The 16,939-nt window shown below is 49.1% G+C and overlaps 1 protein-coding gene across 3 annotated transcripts in view; it reads right to left on the reverse strand.

The window, feature by feature from the left end:
- Positions 1–686: 686 nt before the first annotated feature.
- CD151 (CD151 molecule (Raph blood group)) overlaps positions 687–16,939 on the reverse strand; it is a 73,591-nt gene continuing 57,338 nt past the window's right edge. For all 3 annotated transcript variants that reach the window (XM_039534373.1, XM_039534374.1, XM_039534372.1), the window contains 5 exons: positions 15,081–15,155; positions 12,193–12,297; positions 9,621–9,776; positions 6,523–6,609; positions 687–5,362 (listed from right to left, as the gene is read on the reverse strand). In XM_039534373.1, the coding sequence (XP_039390307.1) occupies positions 5,303–5,362; positions 6,523–6,609; positions 9,621–9,776; positions 12,193–12,297; positions 15,081–15,155 (483 nt within the window). In that variant the 3' untranslated portion in view covers positions 687–5,302. The remainder of the gene's footprint in view (positions 5,363–6,522; positions 6,610–9,620; positions 9,777–12,192; positions 12,298–15,080; positions 15,156–16,939) is intronic.

The following is a 16,939-nucleotide window of genomic DNA, read 5'->3' on the forward strand; positions in this document are numbered from 1 at the left end:
GGTAGCTGGGTTAGCGTGAGGCATACAGCAATGCGGAGGGGGTAGCTGGGTTAGCGTGAGGCATACAGCAATGCGGAGGGGGTAGCTGGGTTAGCGTGAGGCATACGGCAATGCGGAGGGGGTAGCTGGGTTAGCGTGAGGCATACGGCAATGCGGAGGGGGTAGCTGGGTTAGCGTGAGGCATACGGCAATGCGGAGGGGGTAGCTGGGTTAGCGTGAGGCATACGGCAATGCGGAGGGGGCAGTTGGGTTAGCGTGAGGCCTACGGCAATGCGGAGGGGGCAGTTGGGTTAGCGTGAGGCCTACGGCAATGCGGAGCGGGCAGTTGGGTTAGCGTGAGGCATACGGCAATGGGGAAGGACAGCGGGGTTATCCTGAGGTGTGAAGACGAGGACTATCCCAGGAAGAGTGGTGTGTTTTCCAACACTCCCAAAAGGACCAGAGATTTTGTTGTGTGCCCATTGGGCTCCAAGAGCTAAGCCAGTTAGAACCGTGATAGGTGTAACAATAAAGTGTAACTGGCCCGCCGTGAGCTCAGGAAGCACAAGTGAATGAGCTCACGCCAAGCCGATGGGGCTCAGTGGAGGAAGTGCTGTGTGATACTTCTGGCTGGGCCAGTTCCAATGCATGTGAACTGCCCAGGGAGGAAACAAAGCTAGGAACATGAGGGAAGGACAGGCAGAGGGTGAACCAAGAGCAGTATTTATTACATAAGGTGGTTTGAACAGGCTTTTGTTCTTGCATCCCACCTTTTAGGCCTGAGTACGTTGCAACATTTCCCCAAGCCCCAAGCCAACCTCAGCGCAGTCTGCGATAACAGCATCTACCATGTGATATGAAAATGCACATTTTTCTAGAGCTGCGACTAACTTCCTTCCATCAGAGGAGGGAAGCAGAGGCCTCTCCACTTCCACTCTTCTGGAGTTATGTGCAATATGCTCTCTTCACGTCTGGTGAGGCACCTGGCAGGTGCACCCCCTAAAAGCTGCACCATTTGCATTAGGCCCAGCGCAGTTAGCTGGGATGCAGCAATGCTTCATGCGATACACTCTATGTGGGATGCACAGTGCCACTCTGTGGTCAGACATGTTAATGGCAGGAGGACATTTCTCCAGGCTTTTGCTCCTATCACATTGGCACAGGGCTAATAAGGGGGACACTTGTGGTTTACGGTTGTCATTTTCAATTCCTAAGGCAAACGCAGGGTGAGCTCAAAACTAGGCTGCAAAGAGGCTGCCAGACTTGTCTGCTCCTGCACTCTCCGTGCACACGTCCAGGGCTGATGCTAGACAGCTGTGACCTATGCCAAGGGCACGGATGTGCCCAGGCCACAGACACAGGAATGCATCCCTGCAGCACAGGCCCCAAGACAGAAGCAGAGCTCATCGTATGGCACCACACTGGTGCTGGATTCCACTGACCTGCGGTAGCCAGTGCAAGCCCCTGTACCAGACGTGGAGGACTTCAGTTAAGTGTAGTGTGCACGGGTGGGTGGGTGCAACTAGTGGGCAGACGCTCGAGCAGAATTAACCATGGAACAGGGCTCTCTGGCCAGGGGTTGGACTCACTGCTCCTGCACATCGTGCCTGTTACTGCTGCCAGGACTTGAACACAGCCCCTGGCAGGCCAGAGGCAGCAGCACTAGCCGCTGGGCTGGATAGGAGCTGCCCTCGAGCTTGCCTCAGCTGTCAGTCTTTGCATGTGTCATGGACAGCAGGGCCATTCCCACGAGGGCAATGACTGTGAAGCGGAGCATGCGGCACACTGTGTGCGCTCACTCAGGGCCTGACTCTATGAGCTGCTGGGTCCTCAGCTACCTTAGGAGCTGTGGTTGCTCTGCACCTTGCAGGACTGGACCCCCATCAAGCTGGCTAAACAGCGTCATGGAACTCATTTGTCTCCTGCTTCCCACTCTCTTCTCCCAGATCAACTTGGTCAGGTTGAAGGACCGGCTGGGTCCAGCAGGTTTTTTTATCCTGTCCCATGCTCACTATTTATTCAGCCCTTGTTATTTACAGAGTGTACTGTATACTATGTGCACTCGTGCCCCGAGACTCATGCTTCAGCATGGGCCTGCACCAAAGCCCAGTGAAGCCAATGGGAGTTTTCCCATAGACTTCTATGAGCTCTGATCAGGCCTCTTGTTGGGAAACAGGAGGTGCCAAGTGCCCTAAACTTGTATTGGCTTCAATGGGGGTTAGTGGCGCTCTGCACCAGGCAGGATCGGATATCCAGGAGCGCTGAGCATCAACAGCTCCCAGGATGCGCGGGTGCTCAGCATTCTGAAAACCAGCTCCTGTAGATCAGCGCTTTTCCAGATGGAGACCCCCACTCCCACTTAGCAATATGGGAAGGGCGGGGTTGTTGTAATTTCCTCACAGTTGTTTGCAACCCCTTTGAGGATCGTGAAGCCCCAGACTTAGAACCTCTGCTTCCAGCTTTGGCCTGTTTTCTCCGAGACCCTTCCTGTCGCTGTAGACCCTGCAGCCCTGCTGCGACAACAACTACTACATGTTATCTCTTTGGTATTGTTACAAAGGATAAGTAGAGAGGCTTTAGCTTTATTGTCTATTGACCAGCAACTTAAACTGAGTTATTAAAAAAAAACAAAAAACAAACCCATGAATATTACATAGGGGAATATAAAACAGCTCAGCGGACAAAGGCCTGGTCACTCCCTCCCTCTGGACAGTATGCCTTCCAGGGAGTGGGTATAGACAACTAGCAATACACACTTAAGTAACTAGAACTATTGCTTGAAGCAATGTGCTCAGTATTTTCCTTTTTGTTAATAGTCAATTTCTCAGGAACCAAAATGTAAAATGAGCAATAATTTAGAGTTTTATCCTTTAGAGTGTTTGTAATAATTTAGGTTCTCTTTCCCCCTTCCACCACCCCAGGGGCCAAAATGCCCCTCCTCCCCCATTCTCTTTGTTAGCATCTAGAATTATTTCATGTTGCTGCTGCATTGGGGATTCCCAGTTTCACCTGCCCTGATTTTTTTTCCCCCCACGCCTTTTAAACCTCTTACCAGGAGGCTTTTTGTATATGGAGCAAAGCAGGCCCTGTGGGGGATTCCACAACTGTTAACTGTCTGGCTGCCAGGCAACAACAAACTCCATAACAAAAGGCCAAGGAAGGGAATAAGACACTCAGTTTATACTGTCTCCTGCAGTGAATGCACTTTCCCAAACCACGCTCCACCTCTGTTCACTCGTACTGACAGAGGAAGTGGCTCCAAGGATCCACGGACACTTTTAGGCTGGGACTTTCAAGAAGGCCAACCCACACAGCCCTGTTATTCACTTTTCTACACAACCCCACATGTGCTTTCACTTCACTTCATCACTTCACCCTTTCTTCACACTTCACCCTGGACCTGCTGTTCCTGGCCAACTTCTGAAGGGACTGAGAGGGGAATAACCAGTTTGGGGGGGATGGGATTTGCAGTTGCTGAACATCAGGGATAAATTACATGCCTTAGTAGCTTGTGATTTCTCCCCTCTAGCACCAGGACCACAGAGATCTCTGTGAAACAAAACTTATTCAGAGCATCTAGGATCCAGCTCCAGGGAATGCAGTGAATCTGTTGCTGTGCTGGGTGGCGTAGTAAATCCTTTGGAGCAGGGGTCACCATGCACAGGATGCTGTACTGGGTTCATATAGTGAATTCCTGGGATGGAAGGGGGTTACTGAGCGTGCTTATGATGGGAAGCACTCCTGCATCAAACCTATCTCTGATGGTTGAGCTTGAGCGCATTTTTTTTTTTAGAAAGGCATCCAATCCTGATTTAGTTTCACTTCAGAGCTAATTACCAGTTTGGGCATTCGAGGACCCAATTTTCACCCATGCGTCTCTAAAGGCACTATGTACATTTCACAGCTGCACTGATTTGTGTGTGCAAAGCCTGCCAGGTGCCCGAGTGCCGGGTCTATCCTTTGGAAGCACCGATGGAACACCGGCGATTCAAAGTAATATCCCTTGGCGGCACAGTGGCTGCTAGGAATTCAAGCTAGCACCCAGCTGGCATCATGGTTCACAGCCATAGGGAGAGACTATGTTGGCAACAGATGTCTTTTCCCCTGAAAAGTGCCAGGGATTCTAGTGAAGTCATGATACATTTACACTAATCAGACAGTTAACTAGCATCCCCTGGTACTACCAATTTACCAAGTCTGTTTTGCAGTCAGATGAAGCTGATCCTGCAGGCTATTGGGTGAGAGGAATGAGAAAGCAGGGTTACAGATTTAATTAGAGCCTAACTGATTAATGAGATCCAGGGAGGCCTGTACAAAACCCTTAGTGCATTTCCTTCGCAGCGTCCACACCCGTCTCTCTTGGGCATACTGGGGAGTATCTCGTCACATCAGAGGGTTTCTCTGGGGAGGGTGTTTCAGTAGGCCATTCAGTAGGGCAACTGAAAGGGCAAAGGATTTAAACACCCATATGCGGCAAGGTACAACACATTCCCCTCATGGCCCACTGTAAGGCCTGTCAGACAGGGAGCACAAGAGGGGACAAGTTAATTTTTCCTATTTACACTGGAAGCCGCTAAATAAAATATAAATCGCAGAGAATCAGAAAATGATTGAACACTCCCTCTCCAGTCACTGAAGGCAAAGAGCCCCTGTTCCCCCAATGGACTCTACGTGGGATGGAGGCTTTGAGGAAGAAGGGGCAAGGTAATCCCAGCCGGCTACGCCTCAGGCAAGATCAGAGTTCTGGCAGGTCACCCTCCTGCTGGGGAGATGGAGAGAGGTGACAGCAGCAACTGACAAAAGCAGGTACAGATGGAATATAGCTCTGTTAGGGCATGGGCATGGCCCAAGGGGAACTTTCTGGATGTGAGAATTGATGTGGGCTCCCACCCAGCACAGAGACATCATCCGTCCTCATGGTCGGTGCACAGGCTGCTGAGTGGTCTATCAGCCAGAGCAAACCATTGTTCTTGTGTGGAATCCCGATTCCTCAACGGCTGGGCCCCAATGGGCTTGGATGATTTCTCTTTGAGGTTGCAACATGGGCCTGGTTTGTTAAAGCTTCTAGCAGAATGGAATCTGCAGTTCAATTGCTCTAGAACACACAGGGAACCCCCTGCACTCCTGGCCGTCCTGTGCCACCTCAAGGAGGGTGGCCTTCTCTGGCAGAGGCAGGGTAGGTGCTGGATGATCCAAGAGTCACCTCATAAGGAAGGCAAGTCCTTGAGTTACTGATGTTTCTTTGCTGCTGGGTAGAAGCTGGTGGGGTTGACAGACATTGAGGGTGGTGGTAGAGGGGGAGCTGATGGATTTCCTGGTGCTCCTAGTATGGTTCTGACTTTAAACTCTTGTACAAGCAGCAGGTGAAGATCATTCCAAAGATCTAAAGGGTGAGGAGATAAGAGATGGAGAAACATGATGTGTGCTTAGACCCATTTTTACACAGCTGCCCCTATGTACCCTAACGGGTTAATAGCTATCAGCCAGTTGGGTCTTCTCACAGAGGCCAGTTTGACTCCTCTGTCTGACACAGGACTTGATCTTCAGAAGTGCTGAGCACCCACAACTCCAGCTGAAGTTGCTGGGAGCTGCATGTATTCAGCACCTCTGGAAAAATCAGGCTCCATAGGATTTAAAGCATCTGAGAATTGACTGTACTTCCAGGAACCCTGCAAGGGAAGGGTCATTCTGGATGTAGAGAGGATGAGGAGAAAGCAGCTCATAACGTTCCTATTGGACCTTGATTGCAATGGGTGCTCAGTGGATGAGATGAGCACTTGGGAAACCCAAGCTCTGTGTTTCAATAAAACAGCAGGAGACAATGAGCAAAGCAGGGCATCTCCCCCTACAACCAGCCACAGACATGCAACTGGTGCGGTTCGGTTACTAGCCAGAAAAAGGGGAACTGAGATCATATCCCACTGTTGCTCCCCTGGGAAAGCCTGAATCTTTAACCACAGAGAATACCCTGCACCTTTCCTCTAAGACACAGGCAGGCTAAAAGGATAATGTACCGGCCCTGGAATGTGTGTCCCCTTTTCACATTATCCTCACAGTGGTATCAAGACAACAGCACCATTCACCTCTGGTGACAAAGCAAAGGGAAAAAAAATGAGGCACAAAACTACTCTGGTTCGGCAACATCTATGCTGGTAATTGTGGGGGGTCCCCACTAGAGGTCTCCCTCACTCTGCAATAGATAACAGCAGGACCCAGGTCATGTCCGCATTTCAGAGCAAACCCGGAGCTCAGCTCTCCCCAGCCCACTGAACTGGGTTTTAGCCTCGGAATTTCTCTCTCGGAAGCATAGTTAAATCATCTGTTTTTATAGACACAAGGAAAGGAAACTAGCTCAGGGCATCTGTACCTTGGATCCCACAAGTTTAGATTAGCAGTTTGTGGAGACCCACACACCAAACTTCCGATGAATCAGTGCTATAACTTCCTAGCCATGCTCTGGGCTCAGCAGATGCTGCGTCACTGTCCTAGGGTCCTTCTAACGTGGGCCAAGCTTCCCCACTCCCGAGCAGTTAGTCCCTTTACCTGAACACAAGCAATGCCAATCCCCACTGCTCCAATAATTTTCAGGTGTTCCTGGATGAAGTTTTCCAACTTAGTGATGCAGCCACCCTGTGGGGGGGAACGGGAAGAATAGACAGGAGTTAGTTTTGGTTTAATCCCTTGCCCCCTCATGCATTACAACGTTTGCAACCCTGGAAGGTGGGTGAATGAATGGGAGTGAAAACTAACAGGACGGATTCCTTAATACAATTTATTCTTATCTGTGTTATGGTGGCATCCAGGAACCCCAGTCAGGCATCAATGTCCCGTCGTGTTAGGTGCTGTACAGGCAGAATACAGAGAGCTCATAATCTACACTTCCACCCTTGTTACAGATACAGAATGTAACAGTGCAGCATGGACAGTAACCACTGTTATAGCAGGGAGCCTGGCAGAAATGGCTAGCAGGCTTCAATGGGTCCAGGCAACAGCCTTACAAATGGTAAGTGAGCAAGGCAGTGACTGCAGAGTTTAGGCTGAGAGAGCAGCCCAGCTGGGCACAGGCGATGGGGAGGCAAGAGACCAACATCACAGAGACCAATATCAGCCCTGCAGCCAGAGGTGGGTGAGGCCGTGACCTCCCGTACGCCTGGGGCTGAGTTAAGTTCTGGTGGCAGAGGGGAAATCTTTCCCCAAGCTATTTGGAAGGCCTCATCCTTGCCAGAGCCTGCCTGCAGGGGATACTGCATCAATACCCGGTGACCCCAAAGGCGCCACCCTTTGACTGTAATAGCTTTGATCTGACAAAGGGCAAAGAAGCCCTTGCCAGGTCTCCAGGACCTGCAGTGGGACCAGTCACAAGGTCTCCTGAAACAGCAGCCGCCCTTTAAACGAGAATTCCATGTAGGATTGTTTCTAAGAGCGATGAGATGGGGCAGCATGGGCCCAAAAAGCTCATCTCAATTGACTGGCCTCTTACAGTTGATATGGCTACTTCCACCTTTTCATGTTCTCTGTATGTATAAATATCTTCTTGCTGTATGTGCCAGTCTATGCATCTGATGAAGTGGGTTTTAGCCCACGAAAGCTTATGCTCAAATAAATATGTTAGTCTCTAAGGTGCCACAAGTACTCCTGTTCTTTTTGTGGATACAGATTAATACGGCTGCTACTCTGAAACCTCCATCTTGTAATTGTGTCCTTGGCTGGCAGCCTGCTCCCCTCCCAGCCCTGCCAAGTCATTGCTGACACAGAAGCAGCAACAGGGTTGGCTGAATATTGATCCAAGGGTCTTTAAATGATTAAGTGGGTTAATCTAGTGAGGCAGATCTTCTGTGGGGCGGGGCAGGGCATCTTCCAAACAGAGGGTAACAAGGCTCCTGCCCCAGAGAGCTTACAACCTACAGAGAGAGATGGAAGGAGGGGCCAGGAGTGTAACATACAGGCAAAGGGGGTGGGGGTGGAGAGGCACAGGCCTTGCTTGGTCCATGGTTGGACCTCTAATTTCCTGTCTCAAGGCAGCCAGCCATGGTGCTGACTCCACAGGTTAGGGCGCTGGCTATGCTGCTGGGAAAATCAGGCTAGAAAGCCAGTGAACAGTCCCTAGGTTGAGGCAAATGTATTTATACTGTTATGAGCCAGGTGAAACTTTGCTATAGGCTTAGTTAAAACCTCGTTCAACCTATGTGTGAACAATAGCTGCAAGAGACAGCTATGGGGACACATCTAAAACAAGGTCTATTAGAGCCTGCCCAGAAGCTTGCCCCATGTGGGAGCAGGGTTCCACTCGGTACTGAGAACAGACAAGATGGAGAGGGAGGCTGGAAGAGTAGAAAGTGTGGGTGTCAAAAGCAAGAAAGCCAAGCAAGGAGTAGCCTGTGTGACGTTGGGGAAAGCTAGAGAGAGCTTTGGGGTCTCTCTGGGGGTGGTTAACTAGAAAACGGCTCCTTTTGTTCCCAGTTCCTCCTGTGTTAAGAGAAGCAGGACTTGGTGCGCTCCTTGTAAATAAACATGATTGCATTAAAGAGAATACCGGACTCCATGACTTCCCACTTCTAACTGGAACATCCTCAGGGCCCCAAAATTTGATTAGCCACTCAGGTCAAAAAGGGGCAACAATACTGTGGGTGCCTGAATCAATTCCCCCTGCAAGACCTCACCCCTCCACGAGTGAGGTAGGTGAGTGCTTAGCTACCCATTTGTGTGCTCTGCTCATTTGTTGATTATTTTGTTTGTCAGAGTAAAGAGGAGTTTCCCTAGCCCAGCCTAGCTCAGCTCTAGCCAACAGGGACTCTACTAATTTGACCCTACGCCACCCCCTTTCCCTCCTCTTCTGACCTCTTTCCTTCATGCTGTAGGCCAATCCATCCACCCTACCATCCTAGCACCAAGCACCCTTCCAGATGAGGACTGGATGGGACTCCATTCAAAGCCTACCAAAGCCAAAGCTGCTGAGATGCCACATGCATCGTGGGACCCAAACCCAGGTTTCCTGCCCGGAACTGAAGAGGAGAAGCACTAGGCCAGCCTGACTTCCCACCCCCCACCCCCCAATCAGCAACATGCTTTCTACTCTTCCGTTCCCCATTTCCTGGGGTGCAGTTCTTGTCAGCATCATGTTCCCCACCCATAACCAAGTTCCCTGCTAGTTGTGCTGCGAGTTGCTAGCGCTGTCTGCTGCACAGGATTCTTTAACATGCTCCTTGAGCTTTTTAATGCCTGAAGGCAATTTCTGCACTGATTTTAAATGAACTACTTGCCCAATCCACACTCCCATCCGCAAGGTGCTACCTAGGTAACTTGTACCACACTTACTCGGGACGTCAGCTCTGATCCCACACCCATGACATCTATGATTAGTACAGCACTTGTCATAATGGTCTTGTGGCTGGAGAGAAGACACCCTGATTCCTGGTGCTTAAAGGTGAATAGTATCCTTTCCCTCTCCTCCCCAGATGGGTGCATTTGGGATTGGGGGTGGGGAACAAAGTTAGCAAACTAAAGCCTTCAATGGAGAGTCCCTGCCCACCCCCTGACTTCGGTAGACTTTGCATTCAGCCCTAAGCAAGCACCAAACCAGTCTGCCCAGCCGGTCCCCCACAGTGTGATCCTGGGAATGTTGATGTCAGCCTGTTCTTTACCTCCTTGTAGATGTTGGAAGGATGGTCTCTCCGGCCACACCCTTCTGTTATCGTCTTACAACAGCTGTCTGGGAATTTCCGCCCTCCGGCCTCCGCGGATTTGATCCAGATGCTCTCACTCCAGTCTGTAGCATTATTGCTGCCGCAGCACTTGAACTGTATGCGCACAAAAGCACAGGGATGAGTCTGCAGTTTGTCACCAGAAAGCACAGCACCATCCCCTACATCCATCCTCACCAAGCTCCTAGTTACATCGTCAATCGGCCAGTCCAGCTGCTTATGTCTGCCTGTGTTTTTATGAGCTGCTCTAATTATGAGTGACCTGTGTGTCTAAGGTTCCTAAAAATGTCCCTTAAATATCCGCAATGACTGTCTTTTAGCCACTTACTTCTCTGTACAGAGATGGGCCTCGTCTGCAGCTCCTTCTGCTCTTGACAGTCAACAGCACCAATCATGCTTGTGTTGAATCAAATGACAGGTGACTGCGGGCAACTCTGCTGTTCGGCACACCCACAGCCTAGGGGGTAGCTGTAGTCAGCAGAATGAGCTTGTTCCCTGTGTGGGTCCCCACACAGCTGTCTGTCTCTCATCCCACTTATGGGAACAACTCATGTCCTCAGACCATAAAGGGCTGCATCCATGTGCCCCTCAGCGCACTCACACCCTGATAGCAATGATGAGGGGGAAGGCAGGCGTGTGGCCAAGGACTGAGAATCAGGAGAGGACAGCTCAATTCCTACCTCCATCACAGAGGGCACTGAGTGAGTTACTTAGTCCCACTTTTCCTCTGCTTCCTCACCTGTAAAATACTCACCCGACAGCGGCAAGGCCCGGATTAACGTTTGTGCATTGCTCTGGGGTCCTCAGACAGGAGGCACTACAGCACTGCCGGGTAGTATTATTCATTGACAAACAGCAGTGCTTTGACTGCTGAAGACTGGACCTCTCTCTACTTGTGACCTGAACGGGCCCCAAGCCCTCAGCTCCATGGATTCCGTACCTCGAGAATGGAATCAGGAGACACCAAGCACTAGAATACACACTGAGCCGCTCAACACCTTAACATGAGGCATGAGAAAACAGATCAGAATGGGGAATGTGAGAAAGCGCTACGGCAGGCCACCCCGGCGACGTGGGAGTCTGTTCTGAAGCCTGTACAACCCTCCCGAGAACCTCACGTCAGTGAGCCTGCATGTCTCATGGATATGTATCATAACAGAAGTGAGAGTCAGGCAGTGGGACATCAGGCTGGTGTGGGTTGGAGGTAAATTCAGGTCTATAGCAAGGGGCATGTCTCCTGGGGAGGGGTTGAGAGGTACTGGATTATGAAGTTATCAAGACTATTCAGCCATTCTGATCGCTCAGTCCCCCAACTTTCTGGCAGTGCCTGGAGCAACAGGGCACTTCAGTCATTATACTTCACTCTTCGGGGTATTGGGAAGCTTAATTAACATTAGCAATTCCCTCCAAACTCCTCCACTTCCATCCTGTAGACAACCTGTTGGAAGCAGCTATCAATACTGAACTGGCCAGCCCTAGTTCATTCAGCAAGTGATGTGAATGTCATCCCCTTTCAAGCAATCACACTACTCAGAGAGCAGGAGTCCCAGTCTCTGTGACAGCAGACACAACATCATATCCATCCTGTCTGAGTTGGGGACAGTGGGGTGTGATGCTGGTAAGCCAGGTGCCATTCTTGCCAAGGCTGGAGGTGTCAGCTGAGCACTGACAAATTCACAGTGGAAACCAGACCCAAGCACCTTGTATGTTAATATTGTTCAAGGTAGGCTCTAGATTTGTAAGGATGTGTTTAATGTTTGGACTCAATGGAATGCTTGTAAGTTGCTGCATGCATTAATCTTATTTGTAATGCCCGTATCCCATGCTATAAGGTAATATGAAAGTTTTGCTTTATAATTGTAAAAATGCCTGCTCTGATCTGGTGAACCTAGGCAATAAACGTGGTTCCCCCGCCCATCAGGAAGGACTATCAAGACTAAATAGGCCAACATAGGACAAAAACTTTGTTGGTCACCCCATCCACCCATGAAGAAGTTACATGAGGAACACTCATCCTATCAGTTTGAACTCTGGGGGAAGGGCATATAAAGATGCTCACAAGAAAAAATGGTTATATCTTTGTGGTTTGGATTCTCGCAAGGGCTGGACCTAGGAAACAAAAGCATTCTCTTGGGACTGGAAGCAACCTAATATTTAGTGATTTTTGGTGTAAGTGACCTTTTGTCACTAAGTCTGGCTTGCCTGGGTGGCAAGATAGACCGGAATGCCCAAGGCGACTATCTGTCACTTCATGGTAAGACTAGTACAGTGATCCGGGAGTTCACATCTGTTACTGCTTTGGTGAAATCCAATTATAGAACATACCACAAGTTTGGGGTCTCTGCCCTGCTTTTTGACAGTCTGCCCTGAGGCTGGCGCTCACGGTCATTGACCACTCCAGACAGCATGACATGGGGAACACCATTATCTCTTTAAGGAGCCAATGATCTAAGGATGGTATAATTTTTAGCTCTATCATAGGTTTAATTCTCCCTGTGTCTTTGAGACCTACCTCCTGCTGCAATTTGTCCACCGCGCTGGTCACGCCCTCCTCTCCCTCCTTCCGATACTTCTGGGTCATAGTCTCCTTCAGGTTTTGCTTCAGCTCCATACTCAGCTAAACAAAAGGGGTAGTGGAGGTGAAATCATGAGGCAGACACCTTCCTTATCATCACCACTTTATATTTTTTTATCATCTTCACTCCTGGAGAACAGCAGAGAACTTTGTGGAAGCTATAACCCCACCTCCAGTGTAGAACCTATCGGTTCCAAGAAAGCACAAGCACTTATTTCTGCCTCTCCTGACTCTTTAAACATCATTCTCCCCTGCAAGCCCAGCGTGGGCCTGCCTCTACATTGAAAGGGATCTAGGATCAAAAGGGCTGGAAACAGGGCTGCCAGAGAACTAAATCCAAAAGGATCTGGCTAGGAGTATTAGGAATTCAGAGCCCTGGGCCTGCTGGGCTGAAGTTGTGCAGTCTAAATACCTTTTATATCAGGGATTGAAAGGGATGTCGCACAAGGAGATTGAGGAGGGATCTTAAGACTCCTGCCTCTCAGACTGCAGCAGCCCTTGTGATACCAGAGATAGGTTCAGAAAGCCAGAATGACATTGCTCAGAAAGAGGGTCTGATATTTGGAGCATGCCAGGCACGAAAGTGTCCTTTGCAGTGACACACACACACTAATGTATCCACAAACTTCTCTCTGTCTAGCTGGCTGATGCTCCACCAGACTTCCATGTCCTTTTCTGGTATTTTCATGCCCATCCTTGCGGATAGACAAAATATAGCTAAAATCTGCCTCCTTTCTAATCAGCCTCCTCCTGCCTGGTCCATTCAGTAACAATGCCATAATCCAGTGGCTGTGAAATCACAATTCTCCCATGCTCCTGAACAATGTCATCACGTGTGTAGATGGCATCGCTGAATAAACCAAACAGGAGGAAAGGCCAGATAGGGAAAAAGCTTCTCTATGTACATGTATTTCTTAGTAACAAGCAATCATTGTGGGGTGGAATGCAGGAAAAGAATGTTCCGGTTACACCGAGTTGGGGGAATATGGCCTGAGCTTTTCCCTCCTACTTCAAATCAGCTGAATGTAGTAGTGGTTCTTCATCCCTCTTCTGTCAAATGGGGGTAACACCTACCTCCCAGAGGTGATGCGAGACTTCATTCATTAACGTTTGCAAACTGCTTTGAGATCTTGGGCTCTTTAGAAGTGCAAAATATTTAGAGCAGCAAAGACAAGAAGAAAAGTTTGGCAGCTCATGAGCACCAACGGCAAACAAAGAGACAGAGTTCACTAGCGGAAATATTACACAAGATAAAAACAGTTACCTGCAGGCTCACAGGGAAGAACTGCAGCATGGAACAAAGACAGCAAAAGAAACACCCAGTTTATACGCACGCACTAGACACGACAGCAAGGGAAGGGGAGAAAGAAAACCAGCTGCACAGAGAGAAAGCAAATGGAGCCCAGGGAATGAAGGACTTTTACATAAAAGGGGGGGGGGGGGAGGAGGAGAGATGAGTGCAGCTAGTAAGCCAAATGCCAGTGGGTGATCTACAAAGCAGCCTGCGGCTCTGCCAGAGAGACTACAATCCCAGTATGCCACGCTTCACCTTGATCCAAGAAGTTTCCTCCATTTCATCCATGCCATGTGTTACTTTAGTCTTTGCTCAGTCCCAGATGGAGCATGGCTTTCTGGGTCCAATAGCCTCCATGGGGCCGATCCTCCATATTAAAGACAGAGGCAGCTGGAATGTATTCCACTTGATACAAATGAGGCGTAGCTCTTTGGCTACAGGCAAACTGCTAATGCCACCTTTGTAGGAGATGGGGGGCAAAGTCTGGGGGCCCTGAAGCAGGATGAAAGTTCCCAGCTTAAGGGTGTAATCCAGGGAAGCCTACAGTATGTGAGCACACTGAAAACGCCTGTAACGCTCTGCAATGTACACTTCCCTGCAAGACCCCTCCTCAGACATCTCCAACAGGCTGCCCTCTTCAGACACCCAGCCTCCCTCAAAGGGTGGGGGGAAGAGAAGCCTCGTCTGAGGGAGCCTCCCAAGCGGTATGCCTCTCGTCGGCCATATCCAGCATGATAATGTGAAGCCATCGCTCCCTCGGGGGGATCTCAAGCTCAGTTGTCTACGACTGCAGCAGACCCTCGGGGATATTTTGAGTTGTGGCGGTGTTGCTCTATCCCCAGCTGGACCATTTCCCATCCATGAGCTTCCTGGATTTAGCAGGGAGCGTTTCTGCTTGGCTATTAGCAAAGACGTTCAGGGACGTAACCCCATACTCTGGGCATCCCTAAGCCTCTGACTACCAGATGCTGGAACTGATCAACAGGGGTGGATCATTTGATGATTGCTCTGTTCTGTTCATTCCCTTTGAAGCATCTGCCATTGACGACTGCTGTCAGAAGACAGGATACTGGGCTAGATGGGCCATTCTTGTGTTCTGCTTCATGGACATACTAGATGGCACAACTGTAATTACAATTGCCTGTGTTACCTTTCTGGACATCAGAAAAATCCTCAGGCTGATTCTCTGTACTAGAAACAAGACAATTCACTCCGACAGCTCTCTTCACAGAGGGAGGGGGGAGAAAAGATGATGTGTAGGAAGGAGCTGAACTTCATCTGACTCCCAAATACACACGTAACAGACTAAGGCCTTGTCAAATATGGTTTATAACCTGATGCATTTTGTATACTGGGGGACGTGAGTAAGGAGGGAATCAAGCTGGGATGAGGAATAGGTGGGGCCAAACCAAACCACAGAGTCAAAGCCCTTGAAATGTTGGTTTAGGCCCAATCTCTAAACAGAAATTGGGTGATAAGTAGCTGCTCCTGCTCTCTCTGGATTGATCCTCTTAGTTCGACATCCACTTACCTGTTGGTAGTAGATATAGGCCAGGATTCCAGCAATGATCTCAAGCAGGAAAATACACAGTAGCAATATGAAGTACTGCAAAACAATGGTAAAATTGTATATGTTAAAAAAGAGTCATCAGGAAGGGTGGGAGAGAAGTCCTGGAAGTTAAATTTAGATGATCAGGAAAAAGGCTTAAATCTATCAGTATTATTCTTTGTATTACAGAAGCTCCCAAAGGACTTGATTTGTGTTAGGGGCTTGTTGTATTGGGTGCTGGGCATGGAAAAGGTTATAATGTAATTTAAGACAGGCAGCAACAAGAGGGTTTATCAAAGAGTAGGAAGTAAAGGAGGAAGGAAAGATGAGGGTAGTAGTGATATACGTATCTAATAAAGGGCAAGACAGAAATTACAGCTGAACTGGAGGAGACAGGCTCCTATTTACCCTTTTTCCTACTTCAAGAACATGGGGGTATCCAATGAAATTGAAAAGTAACATCTATTGATATAAGGAGTTCTCTTTTTACATGATGCAGGCTTAGGGTGAGGAACTCTCTGCTACAATGTATCATGAAGGCAAGAGTTCAGCATGATTCCAAAAGAGACAGGACACTGACTGGATAAGAACATCCCCAGTCACATTAGGTGGGATACAAAAAAAAAAAAAATGTATAAGAGAACTACATTTTCATATTTCAGGGCATATCTCAAAGGTGTTAGGCGGAAACTATCAGTGTGAGCAAGTTAATCCATAATTGTCTATTCTCTAGGGGCTCTTTCATCATTCTCTGAAGCAGTGTGCACTGCCCAGCAACAGACACACACACGGCCCCACCAGAGAACTTTGCCCAGAGCTGGAGAGACTCTTCTAGGGACTGTCACATACTCATTCTAACTGCAGCCCTTTGCTACCATTGTCAGGTAGTGTCAGTTCTGATGGTGATTTACTCCACTAGGAACCAGACAGAGACACTGCCCCGTGCGCACTAGCTTATTTCACAGAAAGAACTCATGCTGGAAAGTCTCATGTTTGCCCCACCCTGATGGCTGTTCTCCTTGCAGCCTCGTGTGGTTCTGCATGGGAAACACACTCACTATTGGATTTGATATCTAGCTGTACCAGCAAAGTCCCATCAAGCACCTGCAACCCCCCAAACAGCCAGCCCCCTCTGCCAATGCATCTTATCTCTGTTTTGTGGGATTCCCTGGAATTCCAGTCTTTGGGCCCCAGCTGTCCCTCAGTCCTGAATTACAGCACACCATGCATTACCACCACCCTTGGCCCCAAAAATCCCTGGTTAGCATCAAATAAATGCATCTATATGTTACAAAAAGCAGACCACCACAAAACCCTGCCAGGAAAAACAAAGAACTGGAGGCAACACATTTGCCTTTGCATCACAGCTTGTCTTTGCTGAGTGACCCCTCCGTTTCTCACTGCGCTCCCCGCCCTTTGTCAGAAGACACAGGTAATCAAAACGCCTTGCCCCAGTGAGATTATGCCAACTCAGAATCCTTGTCCATTGGGTCAGATTTCCTCTTTCACCCTCTGCTGGGATTCAGCAGCTGCATGGGAGGGACAACTGGGTTTTATCTGCAGGCTGGGCTTTAATAGGAGTGTACAATCTCAGGCATTCACTCCCAGCCCTAAACTCCCCCACCGGCTCTCAGCTGAACATTGCAAGTGTCTGCACATGCTTGTACAAGGTACCCATTCATACCATGGGAATGAGTCACCCGATGGAGTGCTGGATAACCTAAGGCTGGGCGCCACACTAATGGGAGGCTGAAAGGGACAGAAAGGAGAGGAACACTCCTAAACAAAAGGTTTCTTTCTTTTGTGGGAGCCCGGTTATGTAATACCTCTGACATCATGGT

This window comes from Mauremys reevesii, linkage group 4 (assembly GCF_016161935.1).
Source record: "Mauremys reevesii isolate NIE-2019 linkage group 4, ASM1616193v1, whole genome shotgun sequence".
In the NCBI taxonomy this organism is placed as follows: Eukaryota; Metazoa; Chordata; order Testudines; family Geoemydidae; genus Mauremys; species Mauremys reevesii.